Source organism: Peromyscus leucopus, chromosome 14 (assembly GCF_004664715.2).
Source record: "Peromyscus leucopus breed LL Stock chromosome 14, UCI_PerLeu_2.1, whole genome shotgun sequence".
Classification (NCBI taxonomy): domain Eukaryota; kingdom Metazoa; phylum Chordata; class Mammalia; order Rodentia; family Cricetidae; genus Peromyscus; species Peromyscus leucopus.
In genome coordinates, this window is record NC_051075.1 from 67,835,596 (window position 1) to 67,860,301 (window position 24,706).

The 24,706-nt window shown below is 52.0% G+C and overlaps 1 protein-coding gene across 3 annotated transcripts in view; it reads right to left on the reverse strand.

The window, feature by feature from the left end:
- The window catches only part of Ccdc88c (coiled-coil domain containing 88C), a 124,856-nt gene that overhangs the window by 16,002 nt on the left and 84,148 nt on the right, over positions 1-24,706 (reverse strand). For all 3 annotated transcript variants that reach the window (XM_028886653.2, XM_037210784.1, XM_028886654.2), the window contains 12 exons: positions 24,302-24,439; positions 21,394-22,455; positions 19,226-19,353; positions 18,363-18,504; positions 17,236-17,424; positions 15,941-16,102; positions 14,377-14,654; positions 10,601-10,744; positions 8,658-8,844; positions 6,672-6,817; positions 3,939-4,028; positions 2,638-2,876 (listed from right to left, as the gene is read on the reverse strand). In XM_028886653.2, coding sequence (XP_028742486.1) covers positions 2,638-2,876; positions 3,939-4,028; positions 6,672-6,817; positions 8,658-8,844; positions 10,601-10,744; positions 14,377-14,654; positions 15,941-16,102; positions 17,236-17,424; positions 18,363-18,504; positions 19,226-19,353; positions 21,394-22,455; positions 24,302-24,439 — 2,905 coding nt within the window. The remainder of the gene's footprint in view (positions 1-2,637; positions 2,877-3,938; positions 4,029-6,671; positions 6,818-8,657; positions 8,845-10,600; positions 10,745-14,376; positions 14,655-15,940; positions 16,103-17,235; positions 17,425-18,362; positions 18,505-19,225; positions 19,354-21,393; positions 22,456-24,301; positions 24,440-24,706) is intronic.

Sequence of the window (24,706 nt, forward strand, 5' to 3'; positions counted from 1 at the left end):
CTAGAATCGCCTCCCTTGGCAACATGAGTTTAGAAACACGCAAATGTCTTTCTCATTACCCCAACCCCCCAAGACCTGGGGAGATTATTTCCTTTCAGACCACGCACCCCCCATGTCCTCCACTCCTTGGCCTTTAAAGTGGAGGCACCACAAAGCAGACAACCAATCTAACTAAGCTCCTGGACATACCTTTCAGGGGTATTCACTGACCCGACAGACTTCTGCTTTAGGATTAAAGCCAAGACCAGAATCGCTACTATTTCCTTTGCCATAGCTCCACCTAGTGGTCAAATCCCACACCATCGCATAAGGGTCCTAGGTTGGTGACCACAGCGGAGGGAGGGAGGCACTGAACAGAACTCCACAGTTACTGCGGGCAGCGCCAGCTCAGGAGCCAGAGGATGAGACACCAGGCTTGGATCTCTATTACTATATGGGTTTTACTCCTCAGTGTTACCTTCATGAGACCATCTTCTAGCAAATAAATAACATAAAAAATGGACAGGAATAACGTCCACCTCCCGGGTTGTTAGGGATTAGATGAGATAGAGAACTCCCAACGCGGTTCAAAGGGTACTCAGCTCCCAGCAGCAGTCTGGACCAGGTGACACTCTTTCTCTGCAAGTTTTCTTTCTTGTTTGCCTTTTTGAGACAGGTTTTCTCTGTGTAGTCCTGGCTGTCCTGGAACTCGATTTCTAGACTAGGCTGGCCTCAAACTCCGAGATCCACTTGCCTTTGCCCCTCAAGTGTTAGGACTCAAGGAGTGTGCCACCACGCCAGGGCTTCTGGAAGTCGTCTTAACTCAGTTAAACGGAGCACAACTAATTCATTCATTCAACTTGAACAACAATATAGGCTAAAGTGGGAAATGTTCAAAAATTGCCAGTATGGAAACTGGGAGCCACAAGACCCTCTCTGGCTAGAAGAAATGTTTAGAGCTAATGAAGAGCTGGGGTGTGGTGGCTCTCCCCTGTAGTCCCAGGACTCAGGAGGCTGAGGCAGGAGGATTGCCATGAGTTCACGGCCTGTCTGGGTTATAGAACGAGTTTAGACAAGACTGAGCTGCACCATGAGCCCCTGTTCACCGTTGCCTCGGCACTGGCTCACCTTTCACCTACTCCCATCCGCATAGAGAACGGAGATGCAGCTGACAGGAGCACGGATACTCCTCACAGCTGAAGACGACCTGGGTACTTGCGAATGTGACGCAACCCACAGAGGGCACCTGTTCCTCCTTCTCAGTGTTCCATCAGCCCCTGAGAGCCCTGGGTTCCCTGACATGAGTTCAGAAAGTTCCAGTATCTTTGATAAAATTTAAGTTACTCAGCATGAAGGTCTGGTATAAATACCGCCCCCTCCAAAAAAAAAAAAAAAAGATAGTGAAAAGTAAACTTGACCGTCTCAAAATATTTAAGGTAATTTGTATTTCAGACTCTATGATGGTTTTGGATACTATAACATCTGAAATTTGGAGCTAGCTTCGAAAGTGTTCAGTCACTACAGACCTGGCAGTGACTGTGATAATAATGTCTGTATCATACCAACCTGCTTTGCCAACCTCTTCCTTTTGTATGTGTGCACAACAATCCATCTTGTTTAAAAAAATAGAAAGAAAAGAGCTGGATGTGGTGGCGCACACCTTTAATCCCACTTGGGAAGCAGAGGCAGAGTTCAAGGCCAGCCTGGTCTACAGAGTGAGTCTCAGGACAGCCAGGGCTACACGGAGAAACCCTGCCTCTAAATAAATAAATAAATAAAGTAATAGTTATTTTTATTTTATGTGTGTGAGTGCTCGCTTGGATGTATCTAAGTGCATTGTGTGCACACAGTGTCTGTGGAAGCCAGAGAGGGGCATCCGATTCCTGGAGCTGGAGTTAGACAGTTAGTTGTGAGCTGCCATGTGGGTACCGGGAATCGCACCCACGTCCTCTGCAAGAGCAGCCAGTGCTCTCCACTGCTGAGTGTCCCTCCAGCCCCAACACTCCATCTTCTAGATGAGATTCTGACTGCATGGGAGTGTGCTAAAACGGCTCAGCGGTGAGGCGCTATGAAGACCAAAGGCTGCCACTCACTTCCCGCCCACGACGGTCATGTGCAGTTCATCTGGCCTGAGATGCTGATGAACGACAACATGGACGACCAGCTCCTGTCGTCCTTCAGAGCGCCTGGCCAATTCCAAACGCCAGCCCAGTGTCCCAAGACTACAGGACCCAAAGGCTATATCTGTGTGGGGAATAAACCAAGGTGCTTTCCAAATGATGGAAGACAACAAACAGCCACGCAGGGCTTTCTGAACCTGGGCACGTGGCAGGTGTGGTAAATACACGTGTACAGAAAAGAGCTAACCACAACCTTTGACACACTGGAGGGAACCCCAAACACACCTGCTGCTGTGCCTCCCTAGGGTGCCTGCCCAAGCATCAACTTCAGATGGTCAAATAAGCACGCAGCCCAGGTAATAAATGGTGCTTCCTATTCTAAAGGATTAACAGCCATGGCAGAGACTGGCCTGGTGCCGTGCCCGGGTAGGGGGCACATGTACCGCCACGTTCCCATGGAGGCACGGCACACCCCATCAGTGAACGGATCTTTCGGAGCCTCTACCCTTACTCTGCCACATCTGGCAGCTGTACCTACCTTTCCCCACAGGCCCGTTGTGGGTGTCCCGTTCTTCTGCACAGTTCAAACCGGGTGTGGGGTTGTCGGAGTTCTCCATCTGTGATCTGAGATTCTGGGAGGCAGATGGTGAGGCAGAGTCTGAGGGCTCCAGCTGCCAGGGGGGGCTATCTGTGGTGGATTTTAACCGTTCTCTGGAGCCTTCTTTCTTTGGCTTGATAAGTTTGACTAGGGCTTTGGCTCCGATCCAGTGGTTTTTCCTAGTTAGAAGATGTTTAGAAGTCACAACCCATGCTCACAGAGCCACAAAATGGCACTGGGCTTGGGGTGTGGCTCTGTGGCAGGGCTTTAGCCTAGCATTCACAAGGACCCAAGTTCGATCCCAGTAACCTCAAGAAAAGAGGCTGGTGTTTATGAACATCGTCATGATCTTATTTACACCCCTGAGTCCTGGAACCGAGAAGCCTAACTGTTGGTTACAGGCTATGCCGTAGCAGAAGGGTACGTGAGATCAGAAACCTATGCCAGTCTCTTAGGAGAAAACACCTAAACTGTGCTGTCTGTGCAAGAATGGGGCTGTGCGAGCTAGCTGGTTTTTATTTCCCCTGTGAAAGTCATTTTCAGGTATATTACCTGCTAAAGGTAACCACTGACATGTTCACTGACTGGCATTCAGCAAGCGTACCAGGGGCACGGGGGTCAGGGTTAAACGGTAGTTAGAAACAGAAGGCCAATGTGTACACCACATTTGATAACTGTGGGGCCCAGCCAGGCATTCTGCTCAGGATCCCTTTCCCTCAGAGGACCATGGCTGTGCTGTCCCCATCATGTTAAAACTCTGACAAGCCAACCACGCCCAGTTTCAGCTTTAATGACTCCGACTCACAACTTTCGGCCTCCTATCAGGGCTCATGGGTGAGTCACCCTGGTGTCTCATCAGGGCTGGCTGGCATTTGCCACCCTCACAGGACAAGCTGGGGTATAAAGGGTGGGGCTGAGAGCGCTGCTTCGCCATAGGGCAGTGGTTCTCAACCTGTGGGCTGTGACCCCTTTGGATTGCATATCGGATACTTATAATTCATAACAGTAGCACAATTATAACTATGAAGTAGCAACAAAATAAGTTTATGGTTGGGGGTCATCACAACGTGAGGAACTGTATTAAAGGGTCGCAGCGTTAGGAAGGCTGAGAACCACTGCCATGGGGCACCTGTAAGTGGGGGTGCAGGGCTGGTCTTGCACTATGGCTCCCAGGCTGTCTTGTCTCGCAGCTAAGATGGCTAGGATCACTGGGTGTCACTCACTAATCTTGATCCACTCACTTCTTTGGGGCAGGGTCATAGAACTTGTACTGATCCATGATTTTTTCTTCCAGTTTTTCCTTGTGTCTCCGTAAAGCATTTAATTTGTCTCTGTGAACAGAGGGAAATCGATCAATCCAGTTTAAATAAACAAGTGAGTGTACTTAGCCGTCCAATCCAGATCAGAAATCAGTGTCTGGATTCAGGTCTGAAGGTGTTCAGCCCCACACTGGTCAATGAATGGGAGTTTATGATCAGCAGTACCAGTTATGAATCTAGCTGGCCTTGTTGGCTCACTCCTTTAATCCCAGCACTCAGGAGGCAGAGGCAGGCGGATCCCTGAGTTCGAGGCCAGCCTGGTCTACAGAGTGAGTTCCAGTCTAGTCAAAGCTACAAAGTGAGATCTTATCTCAAATAAATCAAAGCAAAAAAACCCAGCTATTTGTGCTTTTTGACCACCTGGGACCCAGCTAAGTGGGCTTAAGAGAGCAAACCTCTGACCACCTGAGAATTCATGCTTGGCCAAACTGTGTAGGACACCGGGCACCACGGGCCGTAGGCAGACACCCTCTAATGCAGCTGGATCACCAGGCACATTAACACCTGAACACTGAGGCGGCAAAGGCACCCTGGGGCCTGGAAACAGCTTGTGAGGCCTGGAAACAGCTTGTGAGGCCAACTGCTTTCAGAGGACAAGCAGAGAAGGTAATAGCTGAAGGCCACAGAGTGGGACGTGTGGCAAAGCCTGAGCATGCCCTGGGCAGCCAGCCCCAGCAGAGCAGCCAGGCGGGAAGAAAGGAAGAAAGCAGCTGGGTATGGTGACTGTGTGAAAAGCCAGCGCTCAGGCCCTGAAGCAAATCTCTGCTTCTAAATGGTGGAAACCGGCTCACACTTTCAACATCACAGTGGCGACGGGCAGCCCCAGGGCCTGTTTGCTGGGGTGTCTGCCACCCTTGCTGAACTCATGGGAAAGTGGGGCCCTAGGCAGTGACTTGTTCAGGTTACTTCACTGCTGAAGCAGAGAAGATCCTGTCCACGCTGAAAACGTTCCCAAGAGCCCACTGGAAAGGCTGCACTCTGGGAAAAGGCACCAATGGGGTGCACGCTGGCTGCTTGGAACAAGCTGAGAGGTGTGCCAAGCCACTGGCCTGACACAGACACTCTCTAATGCAAAAGACATCACCAATCATCTCCTCCCGAGGACCAGTCTTCTACGCTGTTTCGTTAGTACCTGCCCAACCTCGGCTGGCGATTCTACCACATGGATTACAGAGGGCCAGCTTCAAGCAACTGCCACTTAGATCCCAAATTACAGTGTGGGCTTCCACATGAGTCATCCCGAAGTAGGTGGCAAGCAGATGCATAAGGCAAAGAGGAGGTACAGAGTTACATCAGAGAGAGCTGGGAAAGCACCGGGGTTCGGGGACCACACCCCTCCATAAACATGCCACTTCCTGCCTTTTTGTTTTAAGACAGGGTCTCTCTATGCAGCCCTGGCTCTTTGAATATGATATGTAGACCAGGCTGGTTTCAAATGACCAGAAATCCGCCTGCCTCTGCCTCCTGAGTGCTGGGATTGAAGCCATGCACCACCATGGCTGGCTCTTCTTGTCTTAGGCATACTTGGGCCAGGAGCACAGGGCTTGCCCGAGACGCTGGTCATGAGGAGGGACAGGCTTAGTCAAGCACGATACACCTCGGATTATCCAACTGTGGGTTTCCAGCATCAGCGTTCCGCCTCACATTCACTACCTCTGTCAAGTGCCCAGGCCGAGACACGCATCCCTTCAAACATGTCCCAGGAGATGCAGTGTCTTTAGCTAGGCAGCCCTCTCTCCTACATCCCCAGCACCGAGATCACCCACCACACCCAACTCTCCCTATCCAACCTGGCCTCCTCTCATCTCAGCAGCAACACGACCCCCTCACTTGTCCCTTGGGGCCTCTGATCCCAGTGGGAGGGGGCACAGCCCCTGTTACCCCATGGCTCCAGGCTCCCAGGATCTACATAAGGCTTGAGGAGGAGAGGTTAGGCAAGGCACAGAACAAACTTATTTGCTACAGTCAGGTGAGGGAGAAACTGATTCTCCGCTCTCAGTTTGAACTTGTTCCCTGAGCTACAGCTGGTGTTGGCAGCCTACGTCTACAAATGAACTCCAGAAGTAGAGAGAGACCTTTCCGACGGTGGATAATCCTTCAGTGAGGGCAGAGGAGGTAACTCAGCTGGTAAAATAACTGCCATGGAAGCATGAGGGACCTGAGTTCACTCCTCAGAAGCCACATAAAAAGCCAGGCACAGTGGGGAAGAGACAGGAGGATGTGGGGGTTCACTGGCCAGTCAGCCTAGCCCAATCAGGAAGGCACAGACCAATAAAAGGTCTTGTCTCAAATGACACTCCAGGTTGACCTCTGGCCTACACACACACACACACACACACACACACACACACTTGTACCCACTCCCCACACATATGCATGCACACAGAGGGCACACGGGAGCAGGAAACCTCACACACATGCAAGCTAATCTCTACCTCTCAGAAATCTAGACTATTCCATAAAAGGGTATAGCTCCATCTCTAATCCTCCAAACCCTAGTGGCTAGGGGCTGTTCTCTGTCTTGAAAGTAACAGGTGTGTGGTAGAGGAGAAGACAGGAGATCGGGGGCCGGAGTGAGGACTGCGCACTGTGGGGGGCTGGGGACAGTGGTCCAGAGGCCCCTTACGGACATGCCGCCCGCCACGGCCCACTCACATGTACTGCTTCTGCTCCTCATGGTACTGCTCCTTGTTCTCTATGTTCTGCTCCAGCAGCATCTGGTTCTGCTGGCTCAGCAGCTGGATCTGGCTCAGCAGGTGATGATTCTCCTCCTCTAAGTTCCCCTTGAGACGGGAGAGCAGCTGAAACACAGACCAGCAACGGCTCAGATACCCTGTGACCCCGATGCTATGCTGGAGACCTGGCCTCTCAAGGGAAAGGAACACTTGCACAGGGCGTCCATCCATCTTGGTCTGTCTGCACTAGTGAGGACCTAAGGAGGGTCAACCAGCCAGGAAGGTTGCGTTGCCTCTACACACACCACACGACCCAGCAGCCAGCTGGCAGCTCGCGGCTGTCGAGATCACAGACCAGCCATTCTGGGGGAGGTGTGATACGAGCAAGATACACAGCAGAACACAAGATTACATGTGAAATATTTTTGATCTACTGGCTAATTATGTTACTACAGTTAATTTCACTGGGGCCAGGGATGTGTCTCAGAAGGCTGCCTGCCATTACCAGCACTAAAAAATAAAGAAAAATGTACTAATCTCATTGAAAAAAAGAACTGTTTTGAAGGTGGCTACTACAAAGTGTAGCTTCCACGGATTTCAGCTGCAAGCTCTGCTGTAAGAGAGCTGCTTCTGCCCAAAGCCCGAGACCGGAGACCGAGGGCCTTCCAAGCCATCCGGTGTCGTGTGCCCTGTGTAGCACAAAAGCAGTCATAGATAACCTAAGAGTGGCTGTGTCCCCACAAAACTTCACTCTCACCCACACTGACAACAATTTCATTTCATTTCTCCCTAGCCACAGAATAAATATCTGTTTGTTTGAGTTTTAGCTTCAACCATTAAAAGCGTCAGGAGCCATTCTTAGTCCGTGGGCTGTGTGAATGCAGGTGGCAGGGAGGATCTGGCTTGTGGGCCAAAGCTCACAGACTTTTGTTTTAGAACAGCACTGTGGTGTAGCGGGGAGGCCCAGAGGTGTGGGAGGCAGAGACTGGGCTCCTGTCCATCATGTACCTCACTGAGGATGAAATAAGCTAACAGGTAAGCCATAGTGAAACTCCCAGCATGCCACAGGAGGGAAACATGCTCCTCCCTCCCTCCTCTCTACCCCACAAAGCTAACTTCACCATTAACTGAAGGCTTGAAATCTACCTTTTCCTTTTCCATTATTGTACACAACTTACGTGTATGTGATGAGCAGATCTGGAAGGGCAAAGGAGGCGAGGCCGTTTCCTTTGTAGTACCACTTCCTTGAGGTCCAAGGAAGTGGCAGAGTGCATAGAGGCACTAGATAATGCAAGCAAGCGTGCACATGAGCACGCGCACACATCTGTATACAGACATACAGATACAGAGAGATAGAAACAGTGCACCTCCTGTAAGGGCAGTCCCCAGTGGATGTGAGTGCCTGGTCAGTGACACCCATACCCAGTAGGGCACTGGGCCAGGGTTTCTCATCCTCCATGGGCAGCTCAGATCTGGCTGGTGGATACTAGTGTCTGGGGCTGAGGTTTCCTACTTGCCTACTTGCCTCCCAGGGGTGTCTCAGAAATCAGGAGGGGCCCACCTCCTCAGACTCTTCCTGTATAGTGGGGTCTATCTGAGATTCTACCTAAAGGAGGGCTTTGCTTCCCACAATGGCCATTTCTGACCCAGCTCCGGCCACCAGCAGCTGATCACCCAGCCCCAGGACCTGAGCCAGGCAGCCACACTCAATCCCAGGCCATTTTGCTCGTGTAGCTGTCTGCTGAAAAGAAGAGGTACAGACGATGACGGTGCCACCATGTCCTGATGGACAGACAGACGCCACTGTTGACTTCAGGAAGCAAATGTCAGACAAAGTGGTCTCTGAGAGGTTCCTACCGCAGGTGGCACTCTGGTCTCACCTTGGCTCCAAGGACACCTCCAGTCTCAGAGGATCCACCCAGGAGGGTGCTAGCCCCTCACAGACCTGCCCGAAGGCACGCCTCACCTCACAGTGGTTGTCCAGCTTGGTCAGTGAGATGTCCATGCTCTGGTGCTGTTCCTTAAGCTCGTCGAAGCGTGCCTGCCAGCGGTTCAGCTCCAGCTGGGAGTTGTTCAGTGATGTTTTCAGCTCCTTGGTGTGGGCATGCAGCTCTTCATACTCCCCTTTCAGCTGGTGGTGCAGGAAACTGACCCTAGGGGAGGGGAGCCACAGGCAAGGGGGCTAAAAGGCATTCCAAAGGCAGAAAGGCCTGCAGCTGTGGGTTGGGTACCTGTTCTGACAGTAGCAGACTATGCAAGCTGTCAACCTCCTGTGTGTGACGTCAGAAACTCTGAGAAAAGTTGCTGCTTTTCAGACTGTGTTCTCTGGGGCTCTAGGAGGGCATCCCTGAAGCCATACTGGTCTGGGTAGGGGGTGAGGGGGCAACAGGCACGCAGGCTAAGGATACTGGCCTCAACAGGTCATCATGGCCAGTGGCCACCTACATTAGTGTTTAGGCATTCTGGTATAAGTGGAAAAAAGAGCTGTGCTTTAAATTTTTTTTTTTTTTTTTAGAGAATACTCTTTCTCTAAAACACTGTGCCCACAAGCTTCCAAAGGAGAGAGGAAACCAGCAGTCCCACTCGGCCACGACGCCTAAGAACCACATGAAGCACCAGTATGTCACAATAGCCCTCCAGGCGCAGTAGTGGTGCCGACTTGGCGGTAACCAACAACTCTCTAACTGGACTTAAGACTCAGCCAACAAGAGGGAGAGCACGCCTGGTACTGGAAACCTAGTTACCTAATCGGAGCGAGTGGAATCATGGCTATCGGAGGAGAATCTACAACCAGTAATTCACTAAACCAGCATCATCCCTAATAACAATCTAAAAACAGCTGTCCTTACACCCACAGGTAAGTGTAGGTTCACCCATCATCAAGGACACGTCTCTCTGCAACCGAAACGACTACAGAAACCCACAACCAATTGATAGGCAGAGACGTGGAGCCCCGTCCCAGCGGATACATCTATGGAACATTCCTACATCTCAGGCTCAGGGAACATTGCAGTAGAGCCAGGGAATCCGGGACTTTACTGTGAGACTGTCTCCTAGTAACAGCAGAAGCTACACCCATAAAGACTCACCCACATGACTGCTCAACCATGAGCTAAACAAGGACACTGATCAATATGCCAAACAGCACAGGGAAAAGCCCACGAGACGTCAGCCCTACCCAAAGAACTACAGGCAACTGAGGGAAGCTGGGAACAGGAGGTGGCCTTCCCCAGGAAAAGAGCACACCAGCTAGCTGTCCAGCGCCCAACAGTCAGCCTCGAAAACAAAGCACAAGCCTGCGACTCTCGGCGGGCGAAGCTTATCAACACAGGCGTTTTCTCTGCTAGGCACATGGCCGGCACTCTGCACTCAGGGACGTGGGCTGCGCTTGGGCCCTATGCCTGGGGCTGTTCAACCCAGCAAGACGAGGACTCACACCACTCAACACTAAAGACACGGCACAAACAGGTCCTGGAAGGACTTCGGTCCACAGTAAGAGAGACGAAACAAGGTAGCTGAGTGAACCCAATGACTCAAATATTTTGTGAACTCCGTGCGTATCCATAAAAGACCCACAAATAGGAGATTCTGGGTTACAAATAAGCACCAGTGAGTAGGTGAATCTGTTGAATAAGGAGGACCACAGTGGCTCCCGAGGGCTGGGCTTACATCTGAAGATGACTATGCCTGTACAGATACACGATCCATCTCTCCCTGTGCCAGCTGAGTACCACCACCCAGGCCCCACTAGCACGGCCGGCCGTCAGCTCCTTACCTGGGCAGCGGCATGCAGCTCCTGACAAGGAGTTCACAGGCAGTTTTCAGGGAGGACTGCTCTGAACAGATTAGATTCCTGGGTCCCCGCCACGCCTCCCAGCCCCGGGTGGGCGTGCCTGGGTGCTTGCTCACCTGTCCAGCTCTCCTCGCAGCCTCTGGTTCTCACTGGAGGCCACGGCGCTGGTCCTCTGTTCCCGCTGCAGCGCCTCCCGCTCGGTGCTCAGCGCCTTCTCCAGCTCCTCCAGCTCAGCTTTCCGCTTCTGTAAGTCACCGTGCCTGGTGGAGCAAACAGCCACTGGAAGCGCGGCCAGGCTCCATCTCCCACAGGCAACTCACACCCCAGGAGACTGGAACAAGCCCTCTCAGAAAAGGGGATTCCTCTGAGACCTGTTCTCTGAGGAGTGGTGAGAGGCTGGACAGCAGGGAAGCAAGATGAATGCTGCCGGTGTGTGTGTGTGTGTGTGTGTGTGTGTGTGTGTGTGTGTGTGTGTGTGTGTGTCAGTCAGCAGCTCCCAGGGCCACAGTACTCTTCCATTCTCTGCTTCCTTGGCTTCCCTGTCACAGCCAGCCCCTTCTGCAGGTCACCTGAGAGCATAAGGGCCACACTCTACACCCTCCTATTTTAGAGACTCACCTTACAAAGTGGGTCACTAAGAACCAGTAGACCTAACTAAAGGAAACCACAAAATAAACAGCTACATTCCACTCTATGAAACAGCTACTCCCTGCCCACACCCTCCTCACTCTATGAGAGCCCACGTCTCTGTTCCCACTGGCACTGGGGGTTGAGAGCTCTCTCTCTCTCTCTCTCTCTCTCTCTCTCTCTCTCTCTCTCTCTCTCTCTCTCTGTTTGAATTTTCTTAATCCTTGCAGGCTGTACAGCTGTCGCTGGGGGGCAGCAGAGCACAAGGTGGAAATGACTTGACTTTTGTCCCTCTGTGCTGATGACCCAGGATCTCAACCACCCGGCTCAGGAAACCTGGGAGCCCCCCTCTCTTCTGAGCATGTAACACTGCCGCCATCCTACTGCTGGGGTCTCCAGTCTCCCCCCAACTCCTGCCCTCCACATCAGCTGAGCCATCTCACTGCATCCCCGCGTAAGGGACCCCATTAGGAAACTCAAGGCCATTCTCCAAAGTACAGAGGCCCCACACGGCAGGGCACAGAGCTAGGATGAGGGGATCTGTCTGGCTTCCAGAGTCAAGTTAGTGATTGTGGAAGAATTACCCAAGTTTGACAAAGACCGCAAACTGACCAGCAGGGCCTTCCAATTCCTGCTCCCCTGTGTCGCTTCAGCCAAGTACACAGACCAGCCGACAGCCCGCAAGCCTTCGGAGTCTTGCTTACCAGTGAGCCCTTGACACAACAGAGTAATTATCCGGCGGGAGTTCAATTAAGTATCAAAGGGAAAGAACCCAGACCTCTGTCCCTCCTGTGTGACGGGCACTGGAAGCCCCAGTGCACAGACTGGAGACTGTGCCTCCAGCTGTGTGGCCAACCAGCCAGAGATGCTAAGTGGCTGACAGATGCTAGACCAAGCCAGAGCCTTGACCTTCAGAGTCAGTCACAACTCCGTCTACAAAAACCTTCCTCCTCTGAATGGACATTCGACTCCAAGAAGAGGGGAGAGATGGCTCAGTGGCTGAGAGCACTGGCTCTTCCTCCAGAGGTTCCGAGTTCAATTCCCAGCACATCCATGGTGGCTCACAACTGTCTATAACTGTAGTCCTTGGGATACAACGCCCTCTTCTGGTGGTGCAGATGCAGACAAAACCACCATACACATGAAACACATAAATAAACCTCCTGGTGGAGCACACCTTTAATCCCAGCATTCGGGAGGCAGAGGCAGGTGGATCTCTGAGTTCATGGCCAGCCTGGGCTACAGAGTGAGCTCCAGGACAGCCAGGGTTACACAGAAAAACTCTGTCTTGAAAAAACAAAACACACAAAGAAGATCTTAAAAAAAAAAGACTCTAAGAGTACAATGTGCCAGGCGGTGGTGGCACACACCTTTAATCCTAGCACTCGGGAGGCAGAGGCAGGTGGATCTCTGTGAGTGCAAGGCCAGCCTGGTTTATAGAGCGAGATCCAGGACAGACTCCAAAACTACACAGAGAAACCCTGTCTTGTTAAAAAAAAAAAAAAAAGAAAAAAGTACAATGTTTCATGATGTTTGTGTAAAGGCTTGTGAGCAGGGGTCATGCTCACATTAGTGTCAATGCTGTGTGTTCCACTGTGTTAGTCTGTCAGCGGCACAGCGCCTTTCATGGTTAGACATATGTAGTACAGGTCCAGTAAATGCTGCATGTAGAAAGGGCTGGAGGGGGAGTGCCAGGGGATAAAGGACCCAGAGGCAGAAGCTGTACCATCGGATGAGAAGAAAAAGTCACACAAAAGCCAACATCTTGGCAGCCCTGAAGGATGGAGATGGGAGACTCTAGACGGAGGCAAAAAGGTCATACTGGGTAGGAAAATCTGTTGTCCTCACCATTCTACCCACAAGTGCCATCGGCGACCATACATGGCTTTCCTGGCTCAATAACACGCGTAGGTCCCTGCATCGGAAATTTCCTGCACGTCACCACTCCCACCAGACCTAACGAACGTATCAGGTGCCCAGCTGTTCTGCTGAGGTGGACTGGACAGAGATGCTGCCAGTGGGGCCACTTCGCTCGCACAGGAAGGGGAAGCTGGCTCTCTCCTGTCCCGTTCCTGTGGGTTCCCTTCTTTGGACAAGCTTCCTGCTGATGCGATCTCACCGATTCTCAGGCTCTGGAGACAGAACTCCAGCCAGAGTTCTGGACCTCTCAGTGCAGGGGCGGGAGCCCAGCCAACAGTGGCTGACTTTAATGACACCCCCCCACCAGGGCCTGGGACTGCCAAGTGTGAAAAGTTAACATTTATGTATTTCAACATACGAAAAATTTACCCGAAGCAAAGAAAAAGCGGCAGGTACAGGTTAAAGGAGAAGGGCAGTGTGGGTAACTGTGGGAGGGTACCGGGGACTGAGAGCAGTCTCCTGCTCCCTCACCCCGCCCTTCTACTTCCCAACTGTGCCAAGATCACAGGTGTGGGGTTCCTTTGTTGTATGCATTCAATGTTTAACATAATGGGAGGATTTGGGTTTTGAAGCAAACACTCTAGACTTAGACTTGGGAGAGGCAGTGTGCACAACCCTGCACACAGGTAGCCGGAAGTATTTTCCCAGGGGTGTGGGTCAGGAGAGGAGAAAAGGGGTGAGGAAGAAGAAATAATTCTTAGAGGACAGGTCTCCAAGTGTGCACACTGGGTCACCCAGAGCCAGGGTGAGCCACGGCACCCCTTTGCCCCTGTGTCCCCTGCCACAATCCCCAGCTGGACAAACAGAAAGGAAATAGAAATCGCTAAAGGTTCTATTTCCTTCCCTTTGGGAAAGCTCAGGTGCACCAACAATGAGAAGCAGCCCGCCAAGAGGAAATGCGGGGGAGAGGCGGAGGTGCGCGCAGGCCTCAGGAAAGTCCCAGAAGCTCTGGGGCAGCCTAAGGGGCTCAGCACACCAGCTGCCTCCTCCATAGGCTGTATCCCTACCCCCAGGTCTGTCTCAGGTCTCCGTCTATATACCCAGCTTCCCTGTCCCCAGACCCCTGCCTCCCAGGTCCCACAGGCTCTACCCCTGCCTCCCCTCCCCCACAGGCTCTACCCCTGCCCTCCCCTGCCCCACAGGCTCTACCCCTGCCCTCCCCTGCCCCACAGGCTCTACCCCTGCCCTCCCCTGCCCCACAGGCTCTACCCCTGCCCTCCCCTGCCCCACAGGCTCTACCCTGCCTCCCCTCCCCACAGGCTCTACCCCTGCCCTCCCCTCCCCCACAGGCTCTACCCCTGCCTCCCCTGCCCCACAGGCTCTACCCCTGCCCTCCAGGCCCCACCTCTCCCCAAGCTCCTTATGCTCCAACTCCAGGTTCCGGTGCAGCGTCTTCAGACAGCTGTGCTGTCGGATGAGGGCCTCATACTCCGAGGACTGGCGCTCGTACAGGGCACCCAGGTGCTCATGGTCCTGAAGCAGGGCCTCGTAAGCAGCTGCCAGTTGCTCCTGCTGCTGCTGCAGACTTTCATGTTCAGCCTCCTTGGCCGACTGCTGGCTCTGTAGCATTGTGTACTGCGCACCAAGTGCTGCATTCTGGGAGCTCAGTGTGGAATTCTCCACCTGCAGAGAGAGCAGAGCCTTGTGTGTGGTGAGCAGGCCAAGGACTACCAGCCACAGACAGCACCAGAGGGACCTCAAGGCAGGCCAGGTATGGGCAATGCTACCAGAACTTGAAGACTTGGTGCTGGGGGTGGGGTGGGGGGGAGGCACACAATATGGCAAAAACCGGCTATGAAAAGATGGCTATAAACCATCTCCAGAATTCCTCCTAGATAAATCCCTTCTTCTAGATAAATCCCTTATGTGTCATTACTGATTCTTTTTTAAAACCTATTTTCTAGACCAGCCAACAGAAAATCTATAAGGCAGCTGGCGGTGGTGGTGCACGCCTTTAATCCCAGCACTCGAGAGGCAGAAGCAGGCGGATCTCTGTGAGTTCGAGGCTAGCCTGGTCTACAAAGCGAGTTCCAGGAAAGTCTCAAAGCTACACAGAGAAACCCTGTCTCGAAAAACCGAAAAAGAAAAGGAAATCTGTAAGGCTAGAGGATCTGACAATACTGTCTGTCTAATGATTGATTTTTATGTTATTTATTTTTGTTCTGCTAGGGTCTGCACTAAGGACTTCGTGCAAGCTAAGCACTTTTACCTGTGGGCCGTGTCTGAACCCCTGATGTTTTAGAGTATTTCTAACATAATCCCAAAATATTAGAAAATTGAACAGGGGCCAGAACTACTCTGACATTAAAGCCAGACAAAGACTTTTTCCAAGACAAAACAAAGTAACAAATCAACATCCTATTTTCTTATTTTAACAAAAACAAACCCAACCTCTTTGCCAAATACGTTTCCTGTTTATTGTCTCTGTTCCATACGTAACTTTCCAACTTTTCCCAGAAATTACATTAATGAGCAATTTTTCATTTTCCCACCACCACCTACTAACCACAAATAAAACTACGTGATAAGTGGGCTGAGAGGCTGGCTGCTTCCAGCAGATGGAAGCCAGGTCACAGCCCCATTTCCCTCTGTCAGCTTAATACAGCTCTGCCAGGCTGCACGGTACAGGAACTGTTTAACCAAGCTTACTTACTTCCAAATCTCTCTCTCTTTTAGGGTGTGTGTGTGTGTGTGTGTGTGTGTGCGCGCGTGTGCGTGCGGTGGTCACTTGTATAAACAAAGAAATGAAGTTTTAGCCTGGCACCTTTAGGCCCAGCTGTAGGAAACGTCTCATGAGCCACCCTACTACCTCCCTCCAAAGACTCCCGTCTACAGCAAGCCTCTTAACAACCACCCAGCCCCCAGGTGCCCCTGCTTAGCCTTGCAGCTCCCACTGAGGGTCCCGCTACCTGCAGCTTTGCGGTCTGGGTCTGCAGGGCGGTGGTGTGCTCCTGCAGGAAGGCGCTCTGCTTCTGTAGGGTCAGGATCTGGCTGCTGAAGGCCAGATTCTGAGTCTCCAGGTGCTGCAGCTGCTCCTTCAGCAGGTGCTTCTCGGCCTGAAGAGCTGCGTTCTAGAGGAGAAGCACGCACCAGTTACACACAGCATGGCTAGCTCTCTCTTGCACAGGCCCTGGGGTTTAACAGAATGAACCCTCAAGGGGGATGCAGCCCAGGGCTGGGGGGATGGGGTTACTTTCTTGGAAACAGACAACTAATAGAAATTTCAAAAAGAAGGTAATCATTACAGGGGCTGTGGCCCAGGACCTGAGGCATATGGGGCACGCAAGCCACTTTCCTGATTCCATTTGTTTCCTTTGGTATGGGTCATCTGAAGAGTACTTTTCTGTGAGCTGAAGCCATTTACCACTGACCACAGAGCTCAAGTTCTCAGCAATAGCTGTCCCTACGTCTGAGACAACAAGTGGAACAGGGTACTTAAGAGTGGGAGACTAGGGCTGGAGAGGTGGTTCAGGGGTTAAGAGCACTGGCTGCTCTTCCAGAGGACCCGGGTTCGATTCCCAGAACCCACATGGCAGCTCACAACTGTCTGTAACTCCAGTTCCAGGGGAACCTGACACCCTCACATAGACACACACACAAGCAAAACACCAACGCACATAAAAATAAACCATTTAAAAAAAGAATAGACTAACAAAGATCATATCTATTGTGCCACTAATCTGGCTAGGAGCCAGGACATGGGCTGCAGGCATGTGACCTTGAGACAGCCTCTAATGTTCTGTCTCAGCTTGTCTACTGAAAATCATCACAGTGGACTTCAAAACGTCACTGTTGTGAATCAGTGGGACAAGCATGCACTGGAGAGCTTTTTCTGGTAAGGGCCAACAGTAAATACTTGCAGGTGTGGTGGCCATGTCATCTCTATCCCAACAATGAAGGCCGCCACTGCAGTGGGACAGCAGCCCAGACCACATGTCAACATGAAAGGTGTGAGCGTGTGTCAATAAAGCTTCGTTTAGATACAGCCTGGGAGACGGGGCGTGTCCCTTGTACTAGAAACTCTGAAGGAACTACAACGAAAGGCACCCAAGGGACCAGCCAGGCCAACCCAGGACCGTGTCCTACTGGACCCAACAGCTTCCATGGCCTCTGCCACCTCATAGTCTTTACAATGGCTTCACTTCTTCACTATGGGTGCGGCTGCGCACAGGACGGTCGCTCACTTCACGGGCAGCCCACTCACACTGCGCTCCAGCTCGATGGCCCGGTCCTTCACACGGAGAAGCTCCATGGTGGCCTCTTTGTGGCTGGGCTCCCAAGCCTCTTTCTCTTGGTGACTGCTGACTACCTTGCCCGCAGGGTGCTTCAGCATGTTCTGTGCCTGCGCTCTGTCCTCCTGGGTCTGCCTGAGCTGCTCCCGTTCGTCCTTTACCTGCAAACGGCATTGGGAAGCAGACTCAGGCAGGATGGAGCCATGCAGGAGCCCCACCAGTGGGTAGGGAGGCACCCCTCACCAAAGCCTCAGATACCCACTCACTGTCCCTGAGGAGGGACAGGCCAGATGCTCTTCTTTTGCTATGTGCTTCCCCAGACAGGACAGCAAAGGCGGGCGGGGATGTGAACTGACGCCTGCCTTGGTCCCCGCCTTAGCTACACGAGCCTTGCCTGGGCCTCCAGTCTACACCACACAACAGAGGCAAAACCAGGCACAGGCAGTCATACGTCTCACAGAGGCCCTGCCAGCCCTGCATCTGCCTGACTGCAGATCCCGAATCAACTCTGTAACCAAGGAATGTACCACATGTTCAAAACGGGAAAACATACGTGTGGCGTCAGTCCACCCATGGATGGAGACTAAATGCACACAAAAGCGCATGTGCGTGCGTGCGTGCGTGCGTGCGTGCGTGCGTGCGTGTGTGTGTGTGTGTGTGTGTGTGTGTACACATGGAGTACCTATTGATGTATGGAAAGTGTGAATGAGGGACACATGTCTATATTTATGTAGATTGTGTATGTGTGCTCCACATGTTGTCTGGATGTATGGGAACATGTGCTTGTATGTACCCAAGAGCTGACACACATATTCGTATAAGATCCTGTCCCATCTAAGGGGCCTTATGAGCCTACAGGGCTCTGCTTGGTCTCTGGGCTGTTTCGTGTTCCCACACCTTACCTGGAAGTGTGGAACTGCCCTGAGCCACAGCCTCCTCCTACCACGCATCTGGCTGTCCTGCCCAGCTCCTGTACCCTGAGGTTGGTATCCGCAGGACACCCTACAGCTCATCCTCATCTGTCCCGGAACACTGCCCTGGCTGTCCTAGGGAGAGTATGGCAGAGGCCTGGTAGGTAGGACCTCAGCCTGGCCCTCACCATCTGCAGTTCAATCTGTAGTTGGTGATTCAAGCTTTCCTTCTCTTCCACCTGGGCCTCCAGAAACACTATCTTTTCTTCTTTCATGGCCAGTGTTGTCTTCAACGCTGATTCATTTTTGCCTTCCAAAATCTTGCATTTTCTGAAAATATAAAGACATAATAGTATAGTTTTCATCTACTTCAGCCCTAGTCCCATCTCCCTGTGGCTCGCACACCCTTCCCACTAAGCTGGCTTTAGGTGTTCCAGGGACCCAGAGTCCTTCCCAGGGTTCCCTGGCTGACATATCCACAACACTATCACACAAAACACCACCACTACATTGTATAGCTACTCCTTGAAGAGGTGTTTACAGATGGCTTTATATCACTCCATCTCAGGAAACCTCAGCTATTGGTCCAAGGTCACGACGCTAGGTACATGGCAGGTCTGCGGCCTTCCCATTGTACCAGACATGTCAAAGCAGCCGTGGGAGTCTTGTTGGCTACAAATCCAGAAAAGGGTACCATACTAGATTTCTTTGAAAAGCCAGGCTGTTCAAGAAGGCACAGCTAGGAGAAAAACTGCCATCATCTAGTTAAAAGAGACGTGGGCTCCTCCTGGGTGCAGGCCAGTGCAGAGCCTGTCCAGCAATGCAAGAAGCCCTGGGTTTAGCTTCCAGCACCACAGCCGTTTTATCACACAAAACAATCTCCCTCCCTGCCTCCTTAACTCTCTAGGGACCAGACCTGAACTACAGAGGACGGACAGAAGAGTCACACAGTGACTCCAGCAGTGAAGAATAAATCAAGCCCTCAGATGGAGACCCGGGAGCTCAGACTCAAGGGAGAGCACCGTGCTAGCACACAGGGGACTGTCCTTACGTGTCACCGTGACTGTTGTCCTCCTGCAGCAGCAGCTCCTTGCTGAGGCCAACCTTCTCCAGCTCCTGGCTCAGTTTGTCCAGCTCACTGGTCAGCTGCTGGCTCTTCAACTTCTCCAGCACCAGGTCCTACGAGACAGGACACATCACTGTGGACAGGAGTCTGGCAGGAGCATGGCAGGAAGTCTAGGGTCTCATGATGGTGTCACACCTTCAAGCCACCTCTTCCCCAAACCTGGCTGTTTCAGATGTTTCAGGCAAGCAGGCTAGGTGACAAGGTGGGCGACTCCAGGATGCTCCACCAAAAGAAAAGGGATGAACACCCTTTCCCAGCCCTCGTGGTGCTGGAAACAGACCACAGGACAATATAGAGAGGATGGACCCAGAATGTTCTCCTTCTCCAAAATATGTCAGAAATACTCCACTGTGTTGACTTTTAGTAGTGGGAATAATCTATACTAGTATGATTGACTTTTTAAATTACAAATTTAGCAAGTAATTAAACACTCAATATTGGCAATAGAAAAAAAAAAAAGCCAAGAGAGAAAGATGGTTTTTGTTGTTACTGTAACTAAGGGTGGCCTTGGACTTGCTGTGTAGCTGAGGATGATCCTGAACTTCTGATCTTCCTGCTTCTCCAAGTACTAGGATTAGAGGTGTACACCACCATGCCCAATTTTAGGCTGTGGTCTCAACCTAGGGCTTCGTGCATGCTAGGCGAGCATGCACCCAACCAAGCTGCCTGTCTCCATGCCCGAAGGAGTTTATTTTAAATCCTGACTTCGGTTAATTTTTCGGAATGTGGGCGATGAGCTCAAGGTTCATCTCCCTAATCCCTTTTGCTTCCATTCCCACACAGCTCTCTGATGAGCTGATGAGCTAGGATACTCCACTAGGGGATAGTTTAGTCACAAGCTAGAAGGAGCCGGGTACCCCCATCAGTGAGCTGACGACTACCTGGAACACGAGTTGGGATGACACCCACAGGTTGGACCACTCTCTACTAGAGCCACGCCATGATGGACAAACCCACAGCCCAAGAAAAGGTACCAAGGGGAGTAGAACAGATAACCCAGGAAGCAGAAAATACAAGAGGCTAAAATGGCCACACACTTTGATCCTATCGCTCCACTTCCAGAAACATAGCCTTTAAAAACTGTCTGATGGTATGCTCACAGACAGGGACATACAGTACCACTGAAACAGTAAGAACTGGCGATGCTGCTCAGTGAGTGGGCTCAAGACCATGGGTTCAATCCACAGCACCCAAGAGGAAGAAAAAAGGCCCCCAACCCAAAACAAAACAGTGGGAAACTCCGAGCTAAAGGGACCTATAATCATCAAAGTCAATCTACAGGTTTAAAAATCTTGCCGTCACAGAGAAATCGGGGTTTTGAAACCTAGTCAGTGTGGGGCCGGGAAGATGTCTGCACAGCTAAAAGATCTTGCTGACAAGCCTGGCAACCTGAGTTTGATCCCAGAACCCAAAGGGTGGAGGGAGAACAGACCCTCTCAGCTGTCTTCCAGTCTCCACATGCACACTGTGACACACATGTACCTACACATATACCAGATAAATAAATGTAAGAAAACCACCACCCAAAAACCTGAAACTTACTTCATGTGGAAAAACATGAAAACATAATTCAAACCAAAAACAGAATAGCTTACCCATATGTAGTCTGGTATGGAGCAGCCCTCTGATACATGACTGATTTATGGTTCTTTTAATTTATGGTCAGTTTGGGCGAATTTTGATTTTTATTCCAGGCTAGCAAATAGACACGATTTAATGCTGTCTCTAAATGCTAGGCAAAGGCAGTGGGTGAGGAGGGGATTCAGAGGCACCCCGGAGTGCTGTGTGGTGAAGCATCTCTATGTACAGAAGATGGGGTGTGTGAAGTACATCTCCCACTTATGGCATGCACTCTACAGTAAGTGATGGGGACACAACCCTTTTATGAATGGGGGGCACAGAGTAAGAGGAAGTGATTACCAGGAGGTTGTTAATGAGGCAGTGAGACCACCCCATGCCTTTTCTCCCCAGGCTGCAGACCTTTAGCTACCTGTGCTCAGCCTCAGGGTAGACACCAAGTCCCCCCCCTCCATTCCAGAACCTCCCATTCTGGAAACAGGCCCATTTCGCCACCGCCCCTGGCCGAGGCTCACCTCTCTCAGGGTGGTCAGCGTCTTCGTGTGCACGGTGACCTGCTTGGTAAGGTCCCGGTTGTCCTTCTCCAGCTCCTTCAGCTTGCTGGCCGCATCCCGGCAGCGGGCCAGCTCTTTGTCCAGCGCACGGCTCTCCTTCTCGGCCGCGGACAGCTTGGCAGCGCTATCATCCAGGACAGCATCCTTGAGCTCCACCTGCTGCCACAGGCGTCTGGTCTCCTTCTCCAGCAGCTTCTTGTCCTTCTCCAGCTGGGCCACCTCCTGCTCCAGCGCCTTCCTGTCCTGCTCGGCCCCCTCGAGCTGCTTGTTGGTGAGCTGCAGAGCCTCCAGGTCTCGCTTCAGAGACTGGCGCTCGGCCTCCAGCTCGCCCAGCTCCCTCTCGAGGGCCTGGGACTTGTGGCTGCTGCTCTCCAGGCTGTGCTGCAGGCGCAGGTTCTCGGCACTCACGCTCTGGTAGCTGAGTTCCAGGCGCTCCGACTTCTTGCTTAAAGCCTTCAGTAACTCCACGCTCCTGCGCAGCTCCTCCTTCTCCTGCTCCAGCTGCTGGTTCTCCGCCTCAATCTGCGCCATCTTGGCGCTGGTGAAGTGCATGGCCTCCACCATCTTCCGCAGCTCCAGGTTCTCCTGATCCAGCTGCTTGTTGTCCCGCTCTAGGCCCTCGAGCTGCACGGACACATTCTGCAGGGTGTCCAAGGACTTCCTCAGCGTCCGGTTCTCCAGCTCCAGACCCTGGCTCTCATGCTCCAGGGCCTCGACCTTCTCGGTGACCGTCTTCAGGGAGGTCACCTTCTTGGCCAGCTGCTCATTCTCCTTCTCCAGACGGTGCAGCTCCTGCTCCAGCACCTCTGCCCGCTCTCCCTTCTCCTTGGCCTCCTCCAGGTCTCTGTGCAGCTGCTTCTTCTCCAGCTCCAGCTGGCTGACTTTGCTGCCGGCCTCAGTCACGGCCTGGTGGAGGGCTCTGTTTTCCTTTTCCACATTCTTTGTGCTGTCGACCGGCGGCCTCTCCCGCAAGGACCACACAGCCTGGTGGAGGTGGCCCTTCTCCTGTTCCAGGTCCTTTATCTACGAGCAAACACATTAGGCATGACCCAGGCTGCGTGCCGCAGGAACCCACACCAGTGATTTGGGTTCACACGGGGGCTGCCAAGTAGAAAGTCTTCAAAGCTATCCATCCATGGCTCACCAAAACACACTCCATACAGTGAGCATGGTCTTAAACCTAAATGACACGCCTCTTTCTTGAAAGTGTTAGTGATTCCCGTGGTCCCCCCTCTGTCATGGCCAGCAGGACTCAATGGACACCCTGCCCGCCTCCACGGCCTTCTCTTGGGCAACACTCTTCTGTCTCCCAGCTACTTCCTACTATGGATACGTTGGACAGGCTGCTGCTCTCTGTGCCTCGGTCCCTCCCGTGTCTTCTCACCCTCATGGTCACAGTGCCCAAGCAACCTTGCACAATGGCTCTGAAGCGGCCCTGCACCCACTAGCCTCCCCCACCTCCATCTTGTCTATTCACACAAGATCCCCCGTGCCCGCTGCCTTCCAAGGTAAGCTCCATGGACAGGGCCCCCATGTCTTTTCAGCATGCGTAGTGCCAGTCCGAACTTCCTCTCCCTACCTGTTACACATCTACAACAGAAGCTAAAAACCTAAACTACCAGATACCCCAGCCTTGCTCTTTACCCTCCAGTTCCTTCTGTCCAGACCACGGAGCTGTTCAGCAGCCTCAGAATGTCACCATTGGGCTACTCCATCAGTACCCTGGGACTTCCTGAAGTGGAAGCAAGCAGAGCCCTGCAGGTTTGCCAAGGTCTCCGCTCTGTCACTAACAGGCTATTAGAAATGGGTCATTGTCCTGTGCACTGCAGAATGTTTAGTAGCCTCCACCCTAGTTAGCTTTAACCGTCAACCTGACACAGCCTTGAGCCACCAGGAAGAGTCTCAAATGAGGGACTGCCCAGATCAGATTGGCCTATGGCAGACTGCCTTAATTATTTATTGATATAAGAGGGCCCAGTCCACTGTGGGCAGCACCATTCCCTAGGCAGATAGTCCTGGGCTATATAATAAAGTTAAATAAGCATGAGCCTGAGAGAGCCAGTATGGTGATATTTTATTTGTACTGAAATGTGATTTTATTTGTATGTTAATAAATAAAGTTACCTGGGGGTCAGAGCTAATAGTAAGCCATAGCGGAACTGGGCGTTCATGGTGCATGCCTTTAATCCTAGCACTTGGTAGGCAGAGCTAGGTAGATTTCTGTGTGGTCAAGGAAAAAGCAAGCATTGGAGACACACGCCTTTAATCTCAATACCAACCATAGAAGACCTGGAGGTCTGTACAGACAGGCAGTAACGAGGCGGTCGTGTGGTTGGGTTTACAACCAATGAGAAGGCAGAACAGAAAGTCTATATAAAGACAAACACACAGGAAGTAGGTCTCTTGGCTGAAGAGGATAGCTGCAGCAGTGAAGAGTAAGGCTCTTAGCTCTGACCTCTTGGGCTTTTATCTTTACATTGGCTCTGTGTTTCTTATTTAATAAGACGGTTACTTCTACAAGCCAGAGAGCAAGCATCCTCCTCTATGGATCCTGTTGTACTTCCTTGGCTATGATTGAGTTTCTTGGAAGTATGAAGGGTGGAGTACTAGCTTCCCTGACTTCCCTTATGATGTACCTGCAAACTGAAATAAACCATCTCTTCCTCTACATGGCTTTCGGTCATGGTGTTTGTCACGGCCACAGGATGATGCACCGTGCCAGGGACTCTGGTCTTTTCCTTCCCAGAGTCAGAACAATCAGAACTATCCGAAGACACTGACAGAGGGGTGGAGGAGACATGGCCGTGCTCCTCAGCTCCTCTCCTGCTAGCATGCGCAAGTGAGGTGGTGACGGCGACGGCATGCCTACCTGCCTGGCCTTGTCGGCCTTCAGGGCCTCCATGTCACTCTGCAGCTGCTCCTTCTCTCGGATCAGCTCCTCACTGAGAGTCTCCAGGTCCTGGTTGCTCTGTTTTTCTCTCTCCAGCTGCGTTTGCAACTTTTCAATCTGCAGATTTAAAGATGCAGCCTGTGTGACGTCAGTCTAACCAAGTGAGCTGTGTTTCCACAGACAGATGACAGACAGACAGACAGACTAACCCTTCTCTGCCCAGGTTATCCCCACAGGCCCTTGAGAAACAAGGTGTTAGTGTCACTTTGCAGCAATAGCCTCCCTCCCTCCCTCCATCATCAACCTGACATCACCTGAACTTCCTGCTTGGGGTAAGAGAAGTTCCTCGGCAGCAGCCTGCCCTCGTCTGTCCCAGGTTACCCA